This window comes from Cebus imitator, unplaced genomic scaffold (assembly GCF_001604975.1).
Source record: "Cebus imitator isolate Cc_AM_T3 unplaced genomic scaffold, Cebus_imitator-1.0 Scaffold440, whole genome shotgun sequence".
Lineage (NCBI taxonomy): Eukaryota > Metazoa > Chordata > Mammalia > Primates > Cebidae > Cebus > Cebus imitator.
The window spans coordinates 318,842-336,657 of NW_016107755.1; the positions used below are offsets into that span (position 1 = coordinate 318,842).

The following is a 17,816-nucleotide window of genomic DNA, read 5'->3' on the forward strand; positions in this document are numbered from 1 at the left end:
CTGGGATTACAGGCACGCACCACCATGCCCAGCTAAAGTTTTGTATTTTTTAGTAGAGACGGGGTTTCACCATGTTGACCAGGATGGTCTCGATCTCTTGACCTCGTGATCCACCCGCCTCGGCCTCCCAAAGTGCTGGGATTACAGGCTTGAGCCACCGCGCCCGGCCGACATGTTTATATATTAAAAGGACCATCCTGGATGCCATTGACAGGATGGGAGTAGAAACAGGGAGACGTGTTAGAAGGCTTTTACAGGAAGTGTTGTGTGAAGATGGAAGCGGTGGTGGGGAAGATGGGTCAGGAACTTGAACACACCCATTCCCCTTCTGAAAAGATTAACACCCTAAATCCTCTTCTCCATTTTCTTTCCTCCTTGTGCCCCTGCTGACTCCCAGCCCCCATTTCCCTCTCCCCTGTCTTCTGTCCTTGTCCCTTGTTCTTGACCTTGGATACTAATTCCCTCAGCTCCTGCTTCCCTTACCGCAACTGCTTCACTACTCCTAACTTTCCAAGATGACTTTTTCTGGGTAACGAGGTGGGAAGGGTCGCTGGGTGACCCCATATCCTCTCACTCAGGTGGTTGTGGCAACAAACATTGCTGAGACATCACTTACCATTGAGGGCATCATTTATGTGCTGGATCCAGGGTTCTGTAAGCAGAAGAGCTACAACCCCCGCACAGGAATGGAATCGCTCACTGTCACACCCTGCAGCAAGGTCAGCCTGGGGATGCATGGGAGTCAGGGAGGTAGAATTGGTCCACAGGGGAGGTCCAACTCCAGAAGCAGGGTGGGGGCTTCTTAGCAAACGGGGATGAGCAGTTTACATCCATCTAAATTTCTTGCATAAATACTGCCCTTTTTCTTTTCCCCCACCAAATTGTCAGCTAGCCTGCTTTCCTTTCTTTCCAGGCCTCAGCTAATCAGCGAGCTGGCAGGGCAGGTCGGGTGGCTGCAGGAAAATGCTTCCGCCTGTATACTGCCTGGGCCTATCAGCACGAGCTTGAGGAAACCACAGTGCCTGAGATCCAGAGGACCAGCTTGGGCAATGTCGTGTTGCTACTCAAGAGCTTAGGTGACTGGGCTACCTGAGAGAAGGGGGAGGTGGGCTGGAGTCATGGTCCTTTGAAGGGACTCTGTTCCATCCCTCCCACCTCTCTCTAGGGATCCATGACCTAATGCACTTTGATTTCCTGGACGCTCCACCATATGAAACCCTGCTGCTGGCTTTGGAGCAGCTGTACGCCCTAGGAGCCCTCAACCACCTTGGGGAGCTCACCACGGTGAGTTGGGGGGCAGCATGGGTGGGGGCTTATCATCCTATAAGGGTCAGGATGGCTCCAGGGACCCCTATAGCAATGGAGGGAATCCTGAGGGAGGACCGGGCTCAACTCTGTCTCTCCTCTCCTTAGTCTGGTCGAAAGATGGCAGAGCTGCCGGTGGACCCCATGCTGTCCAAAATGATCTTGGCCTCTGAGAAGTAAGCCCTCCTCTCCACCCAGGCCCGCAGGCCTCGAGGCCTCTGTCTCTGGGGTCTTCTTTGTCTCTTTGTCTTTTTCTCTTCATATTACTATTTAATAAATAATAAATTATTAGATAACTCTGAATGCCCCCTTTTGAGGCCCACAAGGGTAAGACACTTGATCCTGTCCTTGATTATATTAAATGGGCAAGACTGACTGACAGAAAATTCTGGGTCTTGAATGAAAGTAGATTTTCCATGTGGGAGGGTTATTGAATGAGGGCTGGTTTTGGAACTTACTCATTCCCAAGGTTTCAAACTAGAACATTTAGATGTAGCTGTGGAGGGACCACCTTTAAATGCCATTCCTCTGCTGTCAGAGATCTTTTCTGAATGCACACTTTCTGCAGAAGCCTCAGAAATCCCCAGTGTTTTCTGCTCCTGCCTCCATGGATGTCCCTCCCTTGTGACTATGTTTCATCTATGCTCCTATTTCCTTGACCCCCAAGCTGCTGCCAGAATCTATCTATCTGCTGGCTGCTTTGTAACCATTATGCCAACCGGCCTTCCCCACATGAGGAAACATCCATTACACAGCGATCACTTCCCCCTCCACCATATCTGTGCTTATGTGTCTTGCTTTGAACTCGTGCTTTCCCCTTCCTGTCCCAGGTACAGCTGTTCAGAGGAGATCCTGACAGTGGCTGCCATGCTGTCTGTCAACAACTCCATCTTCTACCGGCCAAAGGACAAGGTTGTCCATGCTGACAATGCCCGTGTCAACTTCTTCCTTCCTGGTGGTGACCACCTGGTTCTGCTAAACGTTTACACACAGGTTACTGGGCTTGGAGTGAGTGGGAAAGAGACATGGGGGGACTTTAGTCCTGCTGTATACTTAACTACCTCTCCTTTCTTTTTAACCCTCTTCCCAGTGGGCTGAGAGTGGTTACTCTTCCCAGTGGTGCTATGAGAACTTTGTACAGTTCAGATCAATGCGCCGAGCCCGAGATGTGCGGGAACAGCTGGAAGGGCTCTTGGAACGTGTGGAAGTTGGTCTCAGTTCCTGCCAGGGGGACTATATCCGTGTACGCAAGGTCAGCATTTCTTTTGCCTACTGCCTTCTACCTGCAGTACCTTTCTGGGGGCATGCAGCAGCTCCTCCAGCCTGAGGACATGCTCTCTTCCCCTTATGTACCACGTGTCCTCCCAGGGCTTTCTTCCCCAGACCACTGAAGGTTCATTCCTGGGGGATTCTTCATGCCTTCCCTACCTCACTAGTTTTCCCAAAGCTTGAACTAAAAAGGTAGTGAGCACTTAGGGTCCCCAGATATCTGCCTTTTCCATTGATTTTCTTTCCTGCCTTCCCCTTAGGCCATCACTGCTGGTTACTTTTACCACACAGCACGGTTGACTCGGAGTGGGTACCGCACAGTGAAACAGCAGCAGACGGTCTTCATTCATCCCAACTCCTCCCTCTTTGAGCAACAGCCACGCTGGCTGCTCTACCATGAACTTGTCTTGACCACCAAAGAGTTCATGAGACAGGTGAGGAGAACATCCTGTGCCCATGCAGGTGGAGACTGTAGAGAGGTGTCCTGGCAAGCTAAGAACCCAGGTTCAGGTTGCTCGGCCTGGTACAAAAATAGGGAGGTAGGGTAAAATGAAAGACATCCTTTTGTTTTTTGTTTTGTTTGAGACGGAGTCTCACTATGTCGCCCAGGCTGGAGTGCAGTGGTGTGATCTTGGCTCACTGCAACCTCTTCCTCCCGGGTTCAAGTGATTCTCGTGCCTCAGCCTCCCAGTAGCTGGGATTACAGGCACAAGCCACCATGCCCAGCTAATTTTTTGTATTTTTAGTAGACATGGGGTTTCACCATGTTGGCTAGGCTGGTCTCAAATGCCCGCCTCGGCCTCCCAAAGTGCTGGGATTACAAGCATGAGCCACGGTACCTGGCTGACATCCTTCCTTACAGGTGTCAGTGTCTTCCAAGATCTGAGAATTATACATTCATTCAGTAAATATTTGAATGGCTACTGTATAGGTGCTGGGCTATAATGAACAAAGCAGAGTCTCTGGTTTCACAAGTGTACTTACAGTCTTTATGTTCCATACTTTTCTTAGGAATAGCTTATTTGGTATCTTGAATAACATATAGAGGTGTATCTGCCCTTTGGGTATATAATAATAGAGCCAGGCACCTTTACCTCTAGCCCTGTAGTCAAAGGGGAACGATAACTTTCCACCACACACATAAGGATCTAGGCTGGGGCTGGGGATGCTGGCTCATTCTTGTAAGCCATCCCAGCACTTTGGGAGGGCAAGATCAGCCCAGGCAACATAGTGAGACCCCATCTCTACAAAAAATTAATGGGGCACTGTGATTCGGGCCTGTAGTCACAGCTACTTGAGAGGCTGAGGCAGGATTGCTTTGAGCCAGGGAGGTCGAGGCTGCAGTGAGCCACTGCAGTCTAGCCTGGGCAATAGAGCAACACTGTCACCCAGGTTGGAGTGCAATGATGTGATCTAGGCTCACTGCAGCCTCCACCCCCCAGATCCAAGTGATTCTCCTGCCTCAGCCCCCTGAGTAGCTGGGATTACAGGTGCCTACCACCACAGCCAGCTAATTTTTTGTATTTTTTTAAAAACAGGGTTTCACTGTGTTGGCCAGGCTGGTCTCAAACTCTTGACCTTGTGATCCGCCTGCCTCGGCCTCCTAAAGTATTGGGATTATAGGCATGAGCCAATGCGCCTGGCCAACCTTGTTTCAATTCAGGAAAAAAAAAAAAATTAACAATAAAAAAGTATCTAGGTTGGAAAGAAGAGAACTCTATTGCTCTTTTCTGTCTCCTTCTAGGTACTGGAGATTGAGAGCAGTTGGCTTCTGGAGGTGGCTCCCCATTATTATAAGGCCAAGGAGCTAGAAGATCCCCATGCTAAGAAAATGCCCAAAAAAATAGGCAAGACACGAGAAGAGCTAGGGTGAGAGAAGGACGTGAACAGAACCTGACACCAGCTCCTTTTCCTACTATATATTATTTAATATCTATTAAATAAAATTATTTTTGGAATAAAGCTTGTGGGAACATTTGGGATTCAGAGAAATTCTATCTCATATAGTCAGTTAAACTTTATTATTTACAAGTTAAATTACACAGCAGCTTTACATAGCATGAGATGGAAAGGAAGGAAGGAGAGAGAGGAGAGGAAGCTGGCTCCTGAGATTCTTGGCTTCCTCTACCTCCTTCTCTTAGGCATAGCAGTCTTCAGCGCTGCTCCCACTCCAAGGTCAAAGATCATGGGTCAGAACACAGGTTTAAGTCAGGTTCTGGCTCTGACAGCCCCAGGGCCACCAGGGCTCCCACTAGCAGCTTCTTCACTGGCGTTGGAGGTGAGTGTGAAGGCATCAGCTGCAGGGAGAAAGGTTAATGGCAGTTGGGGGAAGCACAGAGATGTTCTACCCTTCACCCAGCCCTACCTAGAACTCACTTTATCTAGGCGATGGCGACAAATGAGGCCACTGGAATTCAGGTAGAAAGTGGAGTAGGCATCATAGGTCCTGGGGAACAGAGAGAGAGGCTTACTGAGGGAGAAGGTGACTGGTCCCAAAGCTTAATCCAAGCATCTGTTTAAACTAGTAGTTCCTAAATTCTGCTACATATTAGATCACTCGGGGAACTTAACAAACATCTCTGCTTAGGTTGTGCCCTGTCCCAATTAAATCAGAGTGTTTGGTGTCAATATTTTTTTAACAATCCTGGAGTATTTCTACTGTGCAGCAGTTTGGGAATTGCTGGTTTAAAAACTTATATCCAACGTTTGTGGCTGAGCCTAACAATTTCTTGGGATTCTACTCCTAGGCAGAAATTTACCTGTAATTTGTTGTAAGGCTCAACAAATGAAACAGCACTTTTCATTTGTTCAGTACATTTTTTTTTTTTTTTTAAAGACAGGGTTTCACTGTGTCACCCAGGCTGGAGTACAGTAATGTGATCGTGGCTCACTGCAACTTCCACTTCCTGGGTTCAAGGGATTCTCCCACCTCAGCCTCCCAAGTAGCTGGAAGTGCAGATGCACACCACCATGCCTGGCTAATTTTTGTATTTTTTGGTAGAGACAGGGTTTCACCATGTTGGCCAGAAGGTCTTGAACTCCTTACCTGAGGTGATCTGCCCGCCTTGGCCTCCCAAAGTGCTGGCATTATAGGCGTGAGCCACCACACCTGGCCTGTTTAGTAAGTATTTGAGTACCTACCATGTGCTAAGTACTTTATAGGAAGAAACTGAAGCTCAGAGGTTTTTCTAATATACTCAGTCTCTATTATTTTTTAAAACTAACGTAAACTTAATAAGTTCCCTGTCCTTGAACAGTCAAGCCAGGATAGGTCAAAGGTTGTTTGGGAGACTAAATCATCTGTAATCCCAGCACTTTGGAAGGCTGAGGTGGGTGGATCACCTGATGTCCAGAGTTTGAGACCAGCCTGGCCAACATGGTGAAACCCTGTCTCTACTAAATATACAAAAATTAGCTGAGTGTGGTGGTGGGTGCCTGTAATCCCAGCTACCCAGGAGGTTGAGGCAGGAGAATCGCTGGAACCTGGGAGGCAGAGGCTGCAGTGAGCCAAGATGGTGCCACTGTACTCCAGCCTGGGCGACTGAGCAAGACTCCGCTGCAAAAAAATCAAGGGAACTGATTATAGTTTGGGTCCTTTCTCAGCTCTTACCGGTAAAGCTCATCTTTGTCACGCTTGTAGAACCGCAGAAAGAGCAAGTGGACAGGCAGCCCTACGAGCCGCCACCGGGCTTGCAGGGTCCAATTCTCAGGGTGGCGGGTCAGCTGCAGAACCTCCAAACGAAGCTGTGCAAAATAATTCCAGGCCAGGAAACGGCAGAGGGTCAGTGAAAGAATGTACAATGTCCGGCCCCTGTGAAGAAGGGATAGGAAAGAAATCTAACGATGGCAGAATTAGAAAACCAAACTGGCTTCTGTACAAGGAGGTGGAACAGCTGTGAGAAGCAGTCTAGGAGCTTCTCTGGGAAGTGAAAAGAGTCAAGGGTATAGCTTTAGGTCCGTTTCCTCCCCAAGGCCCTACCTGTGCCCCAATTCTTACTTGGTACGTATGTTGAGGATCTCATTGATGAATTCCACATCCAAGGAATACAGACTGTAGTCGTGGGATTGAAGGAAGAGATTGGGAAGCTAGGTGCAAGAAGACAGCATCAACCCAGTGGGAAAGAAAACATAATCCTATTTTTCAGTTTTCTATTTTTTTTTTTTTTTTTTTGAGATGGAGTCTTGCTCTTTTGCCAAGGCTGGAGTGCAATGGTGTCATCTTGGCTCACTGCAATCTCCGCCTTCTGGGTTCAAGTGATTCTCCTGCCTCAGTTCCCCGAGTGGCTGGGATTACAGGCGTGTGCCACCATGCCTGGCTAATTTTTATTTTTGGTAGAGATGGGGTTTCACCATATTGGCCAGGTTGGTCTCGAACTCCTGACCTCAGATGATCCACCCGCCTCGGTCTCCCAAAGTGCTGGGATTACAGGTGTGAGCCACGAAGCCCGGCCAAGAAAATGTTTATAACACATTTTTATGCCTTCCTCATGGTTCCCAAAAAGAATCCGGTTGACTAACCCCCTACTTCCAAGGATTACCCACATCCCTTCCCACTGTAGATGAAAACCACTTTTGCACTGACTTACCTCTTGTCTCAGTCTCTCATACATGACAGACAGATGTTCCTCCATACTAGGATCTCCTGATGGGGTGGTGGGGGAAGGGTGGGCAGTTCCAGGGGCTTGGAAAGGCATCAAAGCCCCAGGATAGGGGCAGGGAGGTCCCTCAAAAAGGCTTCTAAGCCCATCCAGGCAGCCGCTATGCAACTCAGGTTCTGGTCCCTCCTCCCCATTTCTTGGAGGGAGAGCCACCCATGCTGAGTTGAGGGCCTGGATCTGAAGGAGAGGTACTGGGGGAGCCTGGGGAAGACGCTGGGTGGGAGGCCGTGGGGGCAGGGGAGACCACAGTAGAGGATAAGATGGGGAAGTGGTTGTTGTGGAGGGGGGCCAAAGGGGTGGGAATGGTAGACTCCCTGGAGAAAGCTGGTCCTAAGGAGACAACAAAAGGTAAAAAGGTAAGAATCCACTTGCCTAACACCCCTTCATCCCTTGGATGCTCAACAGGCTTCCAATACCTATATTTTCCTGACAGAATGGATGGAATTACTATAAAAAAAGGGATGGATTCATCTCCATCCGCACTGAAAACAAGAGGAAACCATTTTATGTGACACAAGTACAAGTACCGGTACCTCCCAAAAATACTAGCAAACATCTTTATTTTTTTGAGACGAAGTCTTGGTGTCCCCCAGGCTGGTGTGCAATAGCCTAATCACAGCTCACTGCAACCTCCACCTCCCGGATTCAAGTGATTCTCCTGCCCTAGCCTCCCAAGTAGCTGGGATTACAGGCACCCGCCACCACGCCCGGCTAATTTTTGTAATTTTAGTAGAGACGAGGTTTCACCTTGTTGGCCAGACTGGTCTAGAACTCCTGACCTCAGGTGATCCATCCGCCTCGGCCTCCCAAAGTGCTGGGACTACAGGCGTGAGCCACCGCGCCCGGCCACATTCCTTGAAGATTCCAACAATAGGGGCAGTTCACCTCTCTTACTGCAAGAATCATGTAATACATACTTGATGAGTGAACCAATAACAGATTTTATTGTACTGTGGATGAAATGCTGTGGCCTGTACCTCTCCACGCTTAAGTGTGCGAGGCAAATGTACAGAGAAAAGAACATCCAGCTGAAGCTAGGAATCTAAATTCTAATTCTACCCTGTAACTTTAGGTACTCTCATTCCCTATGCCTCCGCTTCCTACAGATGTCCTATAAATGAGGACAATAAAGCCTCACTGAGTTATGAGGCCTATATGAGATAATGACAGCCCCTCTAATGACAGCCAAACCTTAGGAGACAGTTATAGGCTGGCCTTCATTCTCCTGGGTTTACCGAGGAGAAACCGCGAGGGGAGGTCACCCAAAGTCAGGCCTGACCCCAGTCCCTCCACTCCCAAGGAACCCCCCGGGGGACTGTCTCACTCCAGGGAAGGCGGGACGACCGCTCGGGTACCTCGGTCCCCGACGGTGTCCCAGAGGCGCCGTCTCTGCTGGGGGCGTGGCCATCTTGCCAGCCCCGGGGCACGGGCCCGAACCGGGTGCACACTGGCCGGCCTTCCTGCCAGGACCGCTCTCCGGGTGCAAGATGCGCGGGCTGCTGTGGGTGCCCCGCGGGTCTGCTCTGGGCCGCGGATTTCCGGGGCGGCGCCGCGGCCGGGCTGCGAATCTCTCCGCCCCTGCCCTTCAAATCACCTCCAGGCACAGGTAACCGAGGACAATCGGGCGCAACGCACCCCGCTGCCCAGCTTGACCCCGCCTGTGAGCCCTCAGCCCTGGGGGCACCGACGTCCCTGCGCTCCAGGCCCTGCAGCGCCGCCTTGCCGCCCTAACGACCCCTAGCCAGTCCACGCGCCGCGGGGCACAGGTGGGAAGGGGCGGTGGGTGTCACTGCGCCTGCGCGGAAACCGGTGCGCGCTCCGCCCCGCGCACCGGTTCTGAGGAGGGTCTCTCCCCGCCCCCTCTCCTCTCTCCCGCTGTTCAGCTCTCACCTGGGGTCGAGCCTGGTAGGCGCGGAGGCAGGGGCCGAGACGCCGAGCCGCACCCCGGCTGGGTTGGTACATGATCTTCCGGGAGTGGAGGAGCCTCCTGAGTCCGACCTCCGGCCTCCTCACAGGGGTGAGCGCGCCCCGGAGCCGGCTTCGTGAAGGGGAAAGGAGGGGGGGGAAGGGGCTGAGGGAGGGAAACGGAGATGTCGCGCGCTTGCGCACCGCAGGCTTAAGCGAAGCGGCTGTAGCGCTCTATTGGCAGTAAGTGCGCTTGCGCTCGCGGGCTCGGAGACTGCCTGAATGCGCTTGCGTAAATTAGCAGCCCAAGCGCCGTATTCACAGCTGAGGCATTTGCGCAAAAAGCTAAGCAAAAACAGCGCCGAACCGGGGGCAACGACAGTGAGGGGTGAGGCGGCTGAAATAATAAGTTTTTCAACAGCTCTTGTGATAAAAATAAATACTTTTATTGCTCTGGTTAAAAGAAAGATACAAATGACTTGAAGCTGATAAGCCCGCTGAATGAATGAATGTATCCATCTATTATGAGGGTTGGGCTTTGGCTCTTCCTGTAGTGAGGGAGAAATAATACTGTGAAGATGTGACACGGGGCTGCGGTCACCAAGGCCTGGTGCTGCGTCGTTCCTGCAGGTTTCGAATGAACCTGGCGTTGAATATGTCCCCACCCATTGTCCAGGACTGGGCTGGTGGGGCCGGGGCCGTGGCCTGTGGAGGAGCTGGGTGCACAGGCTTCTCCCCAGATCCATCCTGCGACAAGGCCTGCTCCTCACTGGCAGACCTGGTAGGTGCGGAGATGGAGAGTGGGTTACAGGACTACTAAAGAGGAAATTAAGATTACAGACTCTTCAAGGTCTCGGGCCAGGTTTTAATGTAGGACACATGATGGGTATGATGCTGGAACCATTAGTGCTATGTCCAAATTCAAAACCTCTCAGAGAACCTTTATTCCAAAGGGAAGTACAGAGTTGAACCTGTAGGGAAAGGAGCTTGGAGGATGTAAGGTAGAAGGAATTGTGGGAGGAGCTAGTTTTGAGTTCATACAGTAAGATTTAGGAGCAGGAAGTGGTTGAGAGTGATGTTAGGAAGGGAGTCAGATGGTGGTGGAAGGCTGTTAGGGTAGGGGTTTAGACCTCACCTATTCTTTATTTCCTGTTCTCCCTGCTTGGAGTCTTGGTTGCCTGTGGAAACATCAGGCATATGAATGGGAAGGCAGGAGTAGATAGTGAATGTGGCCTACTTGATTTGAGGGTAAGGAGAAGTTAATACTTACCTGTATTAGGGGATGAGGAAGTCACCCCCCCATGGCGGCTGTAGCAGCAGCTTTGGGCTACCAGCCCTGGGGGAGTCCCCCTGTAGAAGAAATGGGAGATGATGGGGAGGAGACTATGGATGAAAGATGGGTGGGTATGGAGGAATCAGAGGAGAGAAGTAAAAGGAATACCACAGGAACAAAGAGAAGGGGGTAATTATCACTCCTAAGGGGTTTTAATAAAAGCTGTGCCCCAGAAAAGGGTGGGGGAAGTTCATTTTATACCCAGGATTTTCTGAAGCACCTCTAATTTATTGCTGTGTTCTTTCTAGTTGAGGTAATGTGTTAAATCTATGGCTAGATGTGATCCAAATCATGTCATTAAAACAGACTTCACATGTAGTAAAAAATTTGTTGGATCAGGTACTCTGGTGTTTGGTTTGGAAAACAGGGTTACCTTAAGTATAAGATTCCTTAGACCAGGCCGGGTGTGGTGGCTCATGCCTGTAATCCCAGCACTTTAGAAGGCCGAGGTGGGCAGATCCCAAGATTAGGAGATCGAGCCTGGCCAACATGGTGAAACCCCATCTCTACTAAAAATACAAAAATTAGCTGGATGCAGTGGTACACTCCTGTAATCCCAGCTACTCGGAGGCTGAGGCAGGAGGATTTCTTGAACCAGGGAGGCAGAGGTTGCAGTGAGCCAAGATCATGCCACTGCACTCCAGCTTGGCGACAGAATGAGTGAGACGCTGTCTCAAAAACAAAAAACTAAAAAAGATTCGTTAGACCAGAGGGAAACAGGATGTGACAAGGCTGAATTTTGAATTTCGGAGGAAAAGGAAGGGGGCCTCTGTAAATAGGGTGACAGATTGTATTGGACTCTCCACAGAAGTAAGGGTTTGTCTTGAGAGAGATCCAGGGGTTTAGTGGAGCAGACATCAGGTAATCAGAGTGGGAAAAGGAATACAGGAGGCAGGAGGTAATTAGTGGATACAGAGGTGATGGTAAGCCTTGACATCTCAACAACGGCTGGCCCAGAGTAAAGGGTAGAAGTCACTGGGGAGAACCGGAGGTTCCTGGAAGGAATGAGGGAGTAGTGGAAGCCCACGCACAAGGATTCAGGACCTACATGAGAGGAGACACGGAATCTGCAGAAGGACTAACAGTGAAGATGGGGATAGGCAGACACAGATACAGGAGCTTTGATGCTCCTGGGTAAAAGATATGCAGATCTCAGAAATGAAGAAATGAGAGGGACGGAGGTCCTGAGATCCCAGGAAAATAAAGGGTGACGCACAAATGAGGCTGACAAGCTTTTTTTTGTGTGATTCATTTTTTTCATTGAAAATGTCAATTTAGAAAACACAAAAGAATTCATATTTTATTGAGATGACACTGAGAGGGAGAAGAAAAGGGAAGAGTGAGTAGGGGAGGGGAGGAGATCCGGCTCCCAAGGATTTCAGGAAACACAGTGGGCCCCTGATCTAGCATACATTCAGAGGGTAGGGAGGGGAAAGGATCTAGCTATATCGCGGGCATGGCACAGGGAAGGTCGTCCTTGCTATGGAGGAAAGGAGAGAGGAAGGACAGAGAAAGAATGGTCCCCTATCTGACCTTGACAATCTCACAAGATGGGAATATATCAGCATCTAGCTACCAGGGAGGGATGGATGCAAGAGGGGATTCCAGGATCTAACAGATCCTTGAGACTCTGGATCTATTCTCAAGAAACAAGCTCCCTCAGAGAATGGATCTAGGGGAAAAGGTGGTGTCAGCCAGTCTCCTTTAGAAACCCCAAAGCAACATCAGTTTGGGGTTCCCTGACACCTACACAAAATATGGAAATGAAGAGTTTGGCAATGTTGAGTAGATCCCTTTGGGGAGCTGGTAAGTCCCTGTCCTACTTAACTAGACTGCTCTGAAGCAGAGCTTGCTCACTGGCAGCCGTTCCCAGGCTCAAAGGGCACGTAGTAGAGCCACCAGTAGACCCTAGAGGGAATATGGGGTTTATCCCATGGATAAGACTCCTTAAAAAGTTTCCCTGGCAGAGGACACCTAGACCTTCCATGGTGTTCTAGGGTTTGACAGCAAGCAAGAATGTGCTTCTCTAAATGTATGAGCCACCCAACCAAGGGGTCTGACAACAGATCAGGCTGTCTGTGGGGAAGGTATTTAGAGCCCAAGTTAGGAGAGAAGGGGTGCTTTTGGGGTAAGAAAAGCTACAAAGTGTTAGGCCATTTGAGTCCCTGACAACCCTAATGTCTAAGAAAGTAGAAGAGGGAATCTTAGGGGCTCTGTCAGGTTCCACTGGGTCCTACAGGATGCAATGGAAGAGTGGGTCTAGGGTTCTCAGGGAGGGTGTCTCTGCCCACCCCAGGTCTCCCAGGGAGGGGAGAGGGTAGCTGTCTGTCAGTATCGACTGTCCTCAGAGCGGGGAAGGGAGCTGTGGAAGGATGTTATGGACGGGAGGAAGGGAGAGGGGAGATGGGGGGGAGAGAAAAACAGATAAGTCAGAAGTGAAGAGAAAACTAGGGAGAGAAATAAAGGAAATGCCCACTCCCTGCCTGCTGGGTGGACTCTTGGCACACAGGACAGTGGCTGCCCCTTCCCCAGCAAGAGTTAAGCCAAGATCTCCCCAAACTTAGAAGGCTCCATTCCCCCAACTCGATGGATCCGTATTCTTCCTACTGTTCCACAGAACTCTCACATTAAAGCCACGGTCCCTAGACTTCATATAAAATCCTGTTCTTCTCTTTCACTGTATTTTTTTCCCCAGATCACTTGCACTTGTATTTTTCTTGAAAGGTTCCAGAACTCCCCAATCCACCCATCTTATTGATCCATCTCTCTGATGGATTCAAATTGCCCTTTGTCGTTTCTAACATCCTCTTTGATAGCTGTGAGGCTCCTTAGCCCTCCAACTCCTATTACCTGGTGCGACGACGTTGGGCTGGGCTGCCCCCAGGGTCAGCAGCCAGCAGAAGGCGGGCAGTAGGGTGTGGGGGGCAGAGGCGCAAGGAACGCAGCAGCTCCTGCTCTGGCACAAAGGGGCGGAGGGGACCTCGTTCTGGTGAGTTTCCCAGGCTGCTGGAACGGGGGGGTGGGTGGGCTGGAGGTGTGGAACGGCGAGGGGCCCTGTTTAGGGGCCAAGGAGGCTCCACAGCCACCTTCAGAACTGGGGACAGGGAGAATGAAGAGCAAGACAGAAAAAGAAGAAAAAAAGAGAGGGAAGGAAGAGATAAGAGTCATGACAGCAAAGATTTGGGTAGAAAAAAAGAATCTGAGTCTTTTTCTTTTTTGAGACAGAGTCTTGCTCTGTCACCTGAGCTGCAGTGCAGTGGTGTGATCTTGGTTCACTGCAACTTCCATCTCTCGGGTTCAAGCCATTCTCCTGCGTCAACCTCCCGAGTAGCTTGGATTACAGACACGTGCCACCGCGTCCAGTTAATTTTTGTATTTTTCGCAGAGACAAGGTTTCACCATGTTGGCCAGGCTTGTCTCAAACTCCTGGACTCAGGGATCTACCCGCCTCAGCCTCCCAAAGTGCTGGGATTACAAGGCATGAGCCACCGTGCCCGGCCCAAGAAATTTGAGTCTTTAGAGAATGAATCCTCCCCCTGGGTCCCCTGAGCACTCTCTTCCCTTGTGTTAAGGTCCCCCAGGCCCAGACACCCAACCCTTGCCCCTCTTACATTCTCGGTCACTGGAGGAGTATGGCTTGATGTCTCCCTCTGCTCTCTTGGGTGGCAGCTTCCTTGCTGGAGCTGGTAGTGGAGGGGACACAGGCAGGGTAAGTGTTAGGAGACATACTTTGTACCCCTCCTCCCAGTCACTAGCCCACAACCCCAAACCTTTGCTCCCTGACACCGCAGTTCCTCCTGGGAACTTGCAGGAGCAGCACCATGGCAATGCCAGCACACCAAAAGGGAATTTGCGGGGAAGGTGGAACACTTCTGAGGAGAGCCAGAAGGAGTAGGCCAAACACAGAGCTAGGGAGAAAGATCTAAGGGGAGACCTGGGGGCCTGGGAGATGCAGGAGAAGGGCAGCCAAGGGGAGCGAGCTCTTACTGTCAGTGGGTGCTGTCACGGCCCCCTGGGATTCTGGGGCAATGGAATGGTCCCAGCCGGGCCAACGAGGACCCTGGGTTCCTCTGGATGAGATGGACAAAGCCCTTGGTTAATCAGGAATTGCTCTGGAGAGGTCAGGGGAGGTTTGGAAGGAGGGCAGAATCTCTCCTTCCTATACAAAGATGGGAAGAGACTGAAGTTTTATTAGGTTAAAAAATAAAAAGGATGAGGAGAAAATAAATAGGGGCATCTGAAAAGGAGCTATCAAAGTAAAGGGCAGGCTGATGTAATGTCCACAGTTCAGCCTCCTCCTCTGCACTTGTCTGCTTGCTCCCCACTTTCCCTCTCTAGATTCTCCATCATGTGTGGCAAATGAAAGACTTCTCAGCGAATTCGCTTAGGCTTCATCCACAGCACCCTCCCGTGAAGGCCTGAGTCCTCACCATCCTTGTTGGCCCTCACTCCCTCTCACAGCCTGTGGTTCAGCACGAGCTAAGTGGGAGAAGCCTTGGAAACCAAAGTGAGTCATGGACATGAGGTGCCTCTCAGTGCCTGACACTGCGATGCTCATAGCTGGTTCCAAACTGCTCTTTGGATGGTGATTACTCCCTTTCCTGGCCACAGAGCCAGCTCAGGAAGGGGGCTCTTCTGTGCAAACAAGCATTGTACAGCCGTTAGAAGTTGATAAGGTGGAGGGGTGAGAAAGAGGAAGGGGTATGGCTCAGACTGGCAGTAAGAGAGAGAGAGAGTGTGTGAGTGTGTGTGTGTGTGTGACAGAGAGAGAGATGGGGAATCTGGACAGCATTTTAGTGCCTCTGAGGTTTGGTTTCTCCAGATCAATTTCATTATCGGGTTGGAAACATAAATTCTGAGTGTTATCTTCTAAAACTAACATTTAAACTTTGGGCCATTTGTGTCACTATTCTGTGACTTCGAATTGACGGGCTGTTTGCACCAGCCTTTCCCTCACTGGCTGACAGAAGCCTGGGGTTTACAAAGGAGCCTGACTCTGGCCTGTGTTGCTGGATCTGAACTAGCAAGAGGGTCCATTGACATCAGTTGTCAAACAGGCTCCCAATGAACTTGCTTGGTTAAAAATCTTAGCAAGTACAAAATGCACTGAGCTCCCATGAGGGCAAAGGCCAACAGGCATGACTGCAGGAGACTTGGGTTGCTTTAGAATTTCCTAAAACTGCCCACAGATAGCACTGTACTCCACGGCGTCTAGAGTAAGTAGCCATCACTGCACTACAGTTCCACCCCTTCAATACAGGCTTTACCAGCGGGCGTGGGATCAACTGCAGCAGCACGAGAGTGTCGAGTTGCCCTCAGAGAGGGAGCAGGGGGCCCTGTGAGGAAGGAAGCAGCAGTGCCCCTCAGAGAGGGGCCAGCAGGACCAAGAGTCCATCTCTTTCCTTTCCTTTACCCCGACTACATGACCAACACAAAGCGAGAAAACTTACGATGTTGATGGGCAAAGAAGCCTTCAAAGATCACAAAGTTGTTCACCTGGAAGATGAAATAAACAAAATACAATCCTGCATCATGTAACAAGGGAGATACAATCTGAGAAATACGTCATTAGGTGATTTCATTGTGTGAACATCACAGAATTTACTTACACAAACCTAGACACTATAGCCTACAACATACCCAGACTCTATTGTACAGCCTGTTGCTCCTAGGCTACAAACCTGTACATCATGTTACTATACTGAATGTTGTAGGCTTTTTTTTTTTTTTTTTTTGAGAGGCAGGGTCTCGCCCTGTCACCTAGGCTGGAGTGCAGTGGCACCATCACAGCTCACTGCAGCATTGACCTTATGGACTTAAATGATCCTCCCACCTCAGCCCCCTGAGTAGCTAGGTGCATGTCACCACATCTGGCTAGCATGTTTTTAATTTTTATTTATTTATTTATTTTGAGACGGTGTCTTGCCCTGTCACCCAGACTGGAGTGCAGTGGAGCAATCTTGGCTCACTGCAACCTTTGCCTCCGAGTTCAAGCAATTCTCCTGCCTCAGCCTTCCAAGTAGCTGGGATTACAGGCATGCACCACCATGCCTGGCTCATGTTTTGTATCTTTAAGAAAGACGGGGTTTTACCAAGTTGGCCAGGCTGGTCTTGAACTCCTGACCTCGTGATCCACTCACCTCGGCCTCCCAAAGTGGTAGGATTACAGGCTTGAGCCACCACACCTGGCCTAATTTTTTTTTGTAGCGATGGGGGTCTCACTATGTTGCCCAGGCCGGTCTCAAACTCCTAGGCTCATACGATCCTTCTGCCTCAGCCTCCCAAAGTGCTGGGACTATAGGCATGAACCACCATGCTCAGCCAGCTGTAGGCAATTCTAACGTTATGGTTTGGCCGGGTGCAGTGGCACACACCTGTAATCCCAGCACTTTGGGAGGCCAAGGCAGATGAATCAGAAGGTCAAGGGATCCAGACCATCCTGACCAACATGATGAAACTCTGTCTCTACTAAAAATAGAAAAATTAGCTGGGCATGGTGGTGGGCGCCTGTAGTCCCAGCTACTTGGGAGGCTGAGGCAGGGGAATCACTTGAACCCGGGAGGCGGAGGTTGCAGTGAGCCAAGATCCTGCCACTGCACTCCAGCCTGGGCGACAGAGTGAGACTCTGTCTCAAAAAATAGTAATAATAGTTCAGCTGATGTATCTAAACATAGAAAAGGTACAGTAAAAATATGGTATAATCTTTATGCCATATTTTTATAGCACATGACTCTATAGCTGTCTGCTGGCCACTCAGCACATACTTGGGTACAGAGCCCTGTGTTAGGAAAATCACAGGAGGAAGAACAAAAGCCAACCTTCTTATCTTTGATAACACCCAGTAAAAAAACTCAGACCCCAAGAGGCTGATCCTAAAGTTCACAAGAAATTGCAAAGGATCTTAAATAGCCAAAAACTATCTTGAAAAGGAACAGTCCAGGTATGGTGGCTCACACCTATTATCCCAGCACTTTGGGAGGCCAAGGCAGGTGGACCACTTGAGGTCAGGAGTTCGAGACCAGTCTGGCCAACATGGTGAAACCCCGTCTCTACTAAAAATATAAAAATTAGCCGGGCATAGTGGTGCATACCTATAATTCCAGTTACTGGAGGCTGAGGCACGATAATCGCTTGAGCCTAGGAGGCAGAAGTTGCAGTGAGCCTGAGATCATGCCACTCAACTCTAGCCTGGGTGACAGAGCCAGACTTCATCTCAAAAATAAATAAATAACAAAAGCTAAAATTGGGCCAGGCGTGGTGGCTCACGCCTATAATCCCAGCACTTTGGGAGGCCGAGGCAGGCGGATCACAAGGTCAGGAGTTCGAGACCAGTCTGACTAACATAG

At 50.1% G+C, this 17,816-nt stretch overlaps 3 protein-coding genes across 8 annotated transcripts in view; 1 reads left to right on the forward strand and 2 right to left on the reverse strand.

Annotated features, from left to right (window-relative positions):
• Nucleotides 1-4,566, forward strand: part of DHX16 (DEAH-box helicase 16) — a 21,398-nt gene extending 16,832 nt beyond the window's left edge. For both annotated transcript variants that reach the window (XM_017510486.2, XM_037732088.1), the window contains exons 13-20: nt 579-719; nt 914-1,076; nt 1,166-1,284; nt 1,414-1,481; nt 2,136-2,298; nt 2,396-2,557; nt 2,835-3,008; nt 4,319-4,566. In XM_017510486.2, the coding sequence (XP_017365975.1) occupies nt 579-719; nt 914-1,076; nt 1,166-1,284; nt 1,414-1,481; nt 2,136-2,298; nt 2,396-2,557; nt 2,835-3,008; nt 4,319-4,447 (1,119 nt within the window). In that variant the 3' untranslated portion in view covers nt 4,448-4,566. The remainder of the gene's footprint in view (nt 1-578; nt 720-913; nt 1,077-1,165; nt 1,285-1,413; nt 1,482-2,135; nt 2,299-2,395; nt 2,558-2,834; nt 3,009-4,318) is intronic.
• Nucleotides 4,567-4,576: 10 nt separating this feature from the next.
• CUNH6orf136 (chromosome unknown C6orf136 homolog) lies at nt 4,577-9,656 on the reverse strand. Its single transcript, XM_037732081.1, has 8 exons — nt 9,617-9,656; nt 9,123-9,347; nt 8,588-8,826; nt 7,161-7,562; nt 6,572-6,660; nt 6,185-6,385; nt 4,951-5,020; nt 4,577-4,871 (listed from the first exon to the last, which is right to left on the reverse strand). Exons 1-8 carry the CDS (start codon nt 9,654-9,656, stop codon nt 4,758-4,760), a joined length of 1,380 nt encoding a protein of 459 aa, XP_037588009.1. The 3' UTR covers nt 4,577-4,757.
• The window catches only part of ATAT1 (alpha tubulin acetyltransferase 1), a 22,211-nt gene continuing 13,956 nt past the window's right edge, over nt 9,562-17,816 (reverse strand). For 2 of the 5 annotated variants that reach the window (XM_017510492.2, XM_037732091.1), the window contains exons 7-13: nt 15,921-15,966; nt 15,738-15,806; nt 14,082-14,153; nt 13,321-13,564; nt 10,408-10,487; nt 10,273-10,315; nt 9,562-9,915 (exon numbers count right to left, since the gene is read on the reverse strand). In XM_017510492.2, coding sequence (XP_017365981.1) covers nt 9,735-9,915; nt 10,273-10,315; nt 10,408-10,487; nt 13,321-13,564; nt 14,082-14,153; nt 15,738-15,806; nt 15,921-15,966 — 735 coding nt within the window. In that variant the 3' untranslated portion in view covers nt 9,562-9,734. Of the gene's footprint in view, nt 9,916-10,272; nt 10,316-10,407; nt 10,488-11,712; nt 12,833-13,320; nt 13,565-14,081; nt 14,154-15,737; nt 15,807-15,920; nt 15,967-17,816 lie in introns of those variants that run through there. The other 3 variants (XM_037732090.1, XM_017510493.2, XM_017510494.2) reach the window with 3 other exon arrangements.

Bases quoted from the DNA above. Each gene is read 5' to 3' on its own strand.
- CUNH6orf136 (XM_037732081.1), bottom strand. From the start codon at position 9,656: ATGGATACATTCATTCATTCAGCGGGCTTATCAGCTTCAA. The intron at 8,827-9,122 runs GTGAGAGCTGAA...CTGTGCCTGGAG, and splicing joins CCTACCAGGCTCGACCCCAG to GTGATTTGAAGGGCAGGGGC. The intron at 7,563-8,587 runs GTACCCGAGCGG...TTGTCTCCTTAG, and splicing joins GGACACCGTCGGGGACCGAG to GACCAGCTTTCTCCAGGGAG.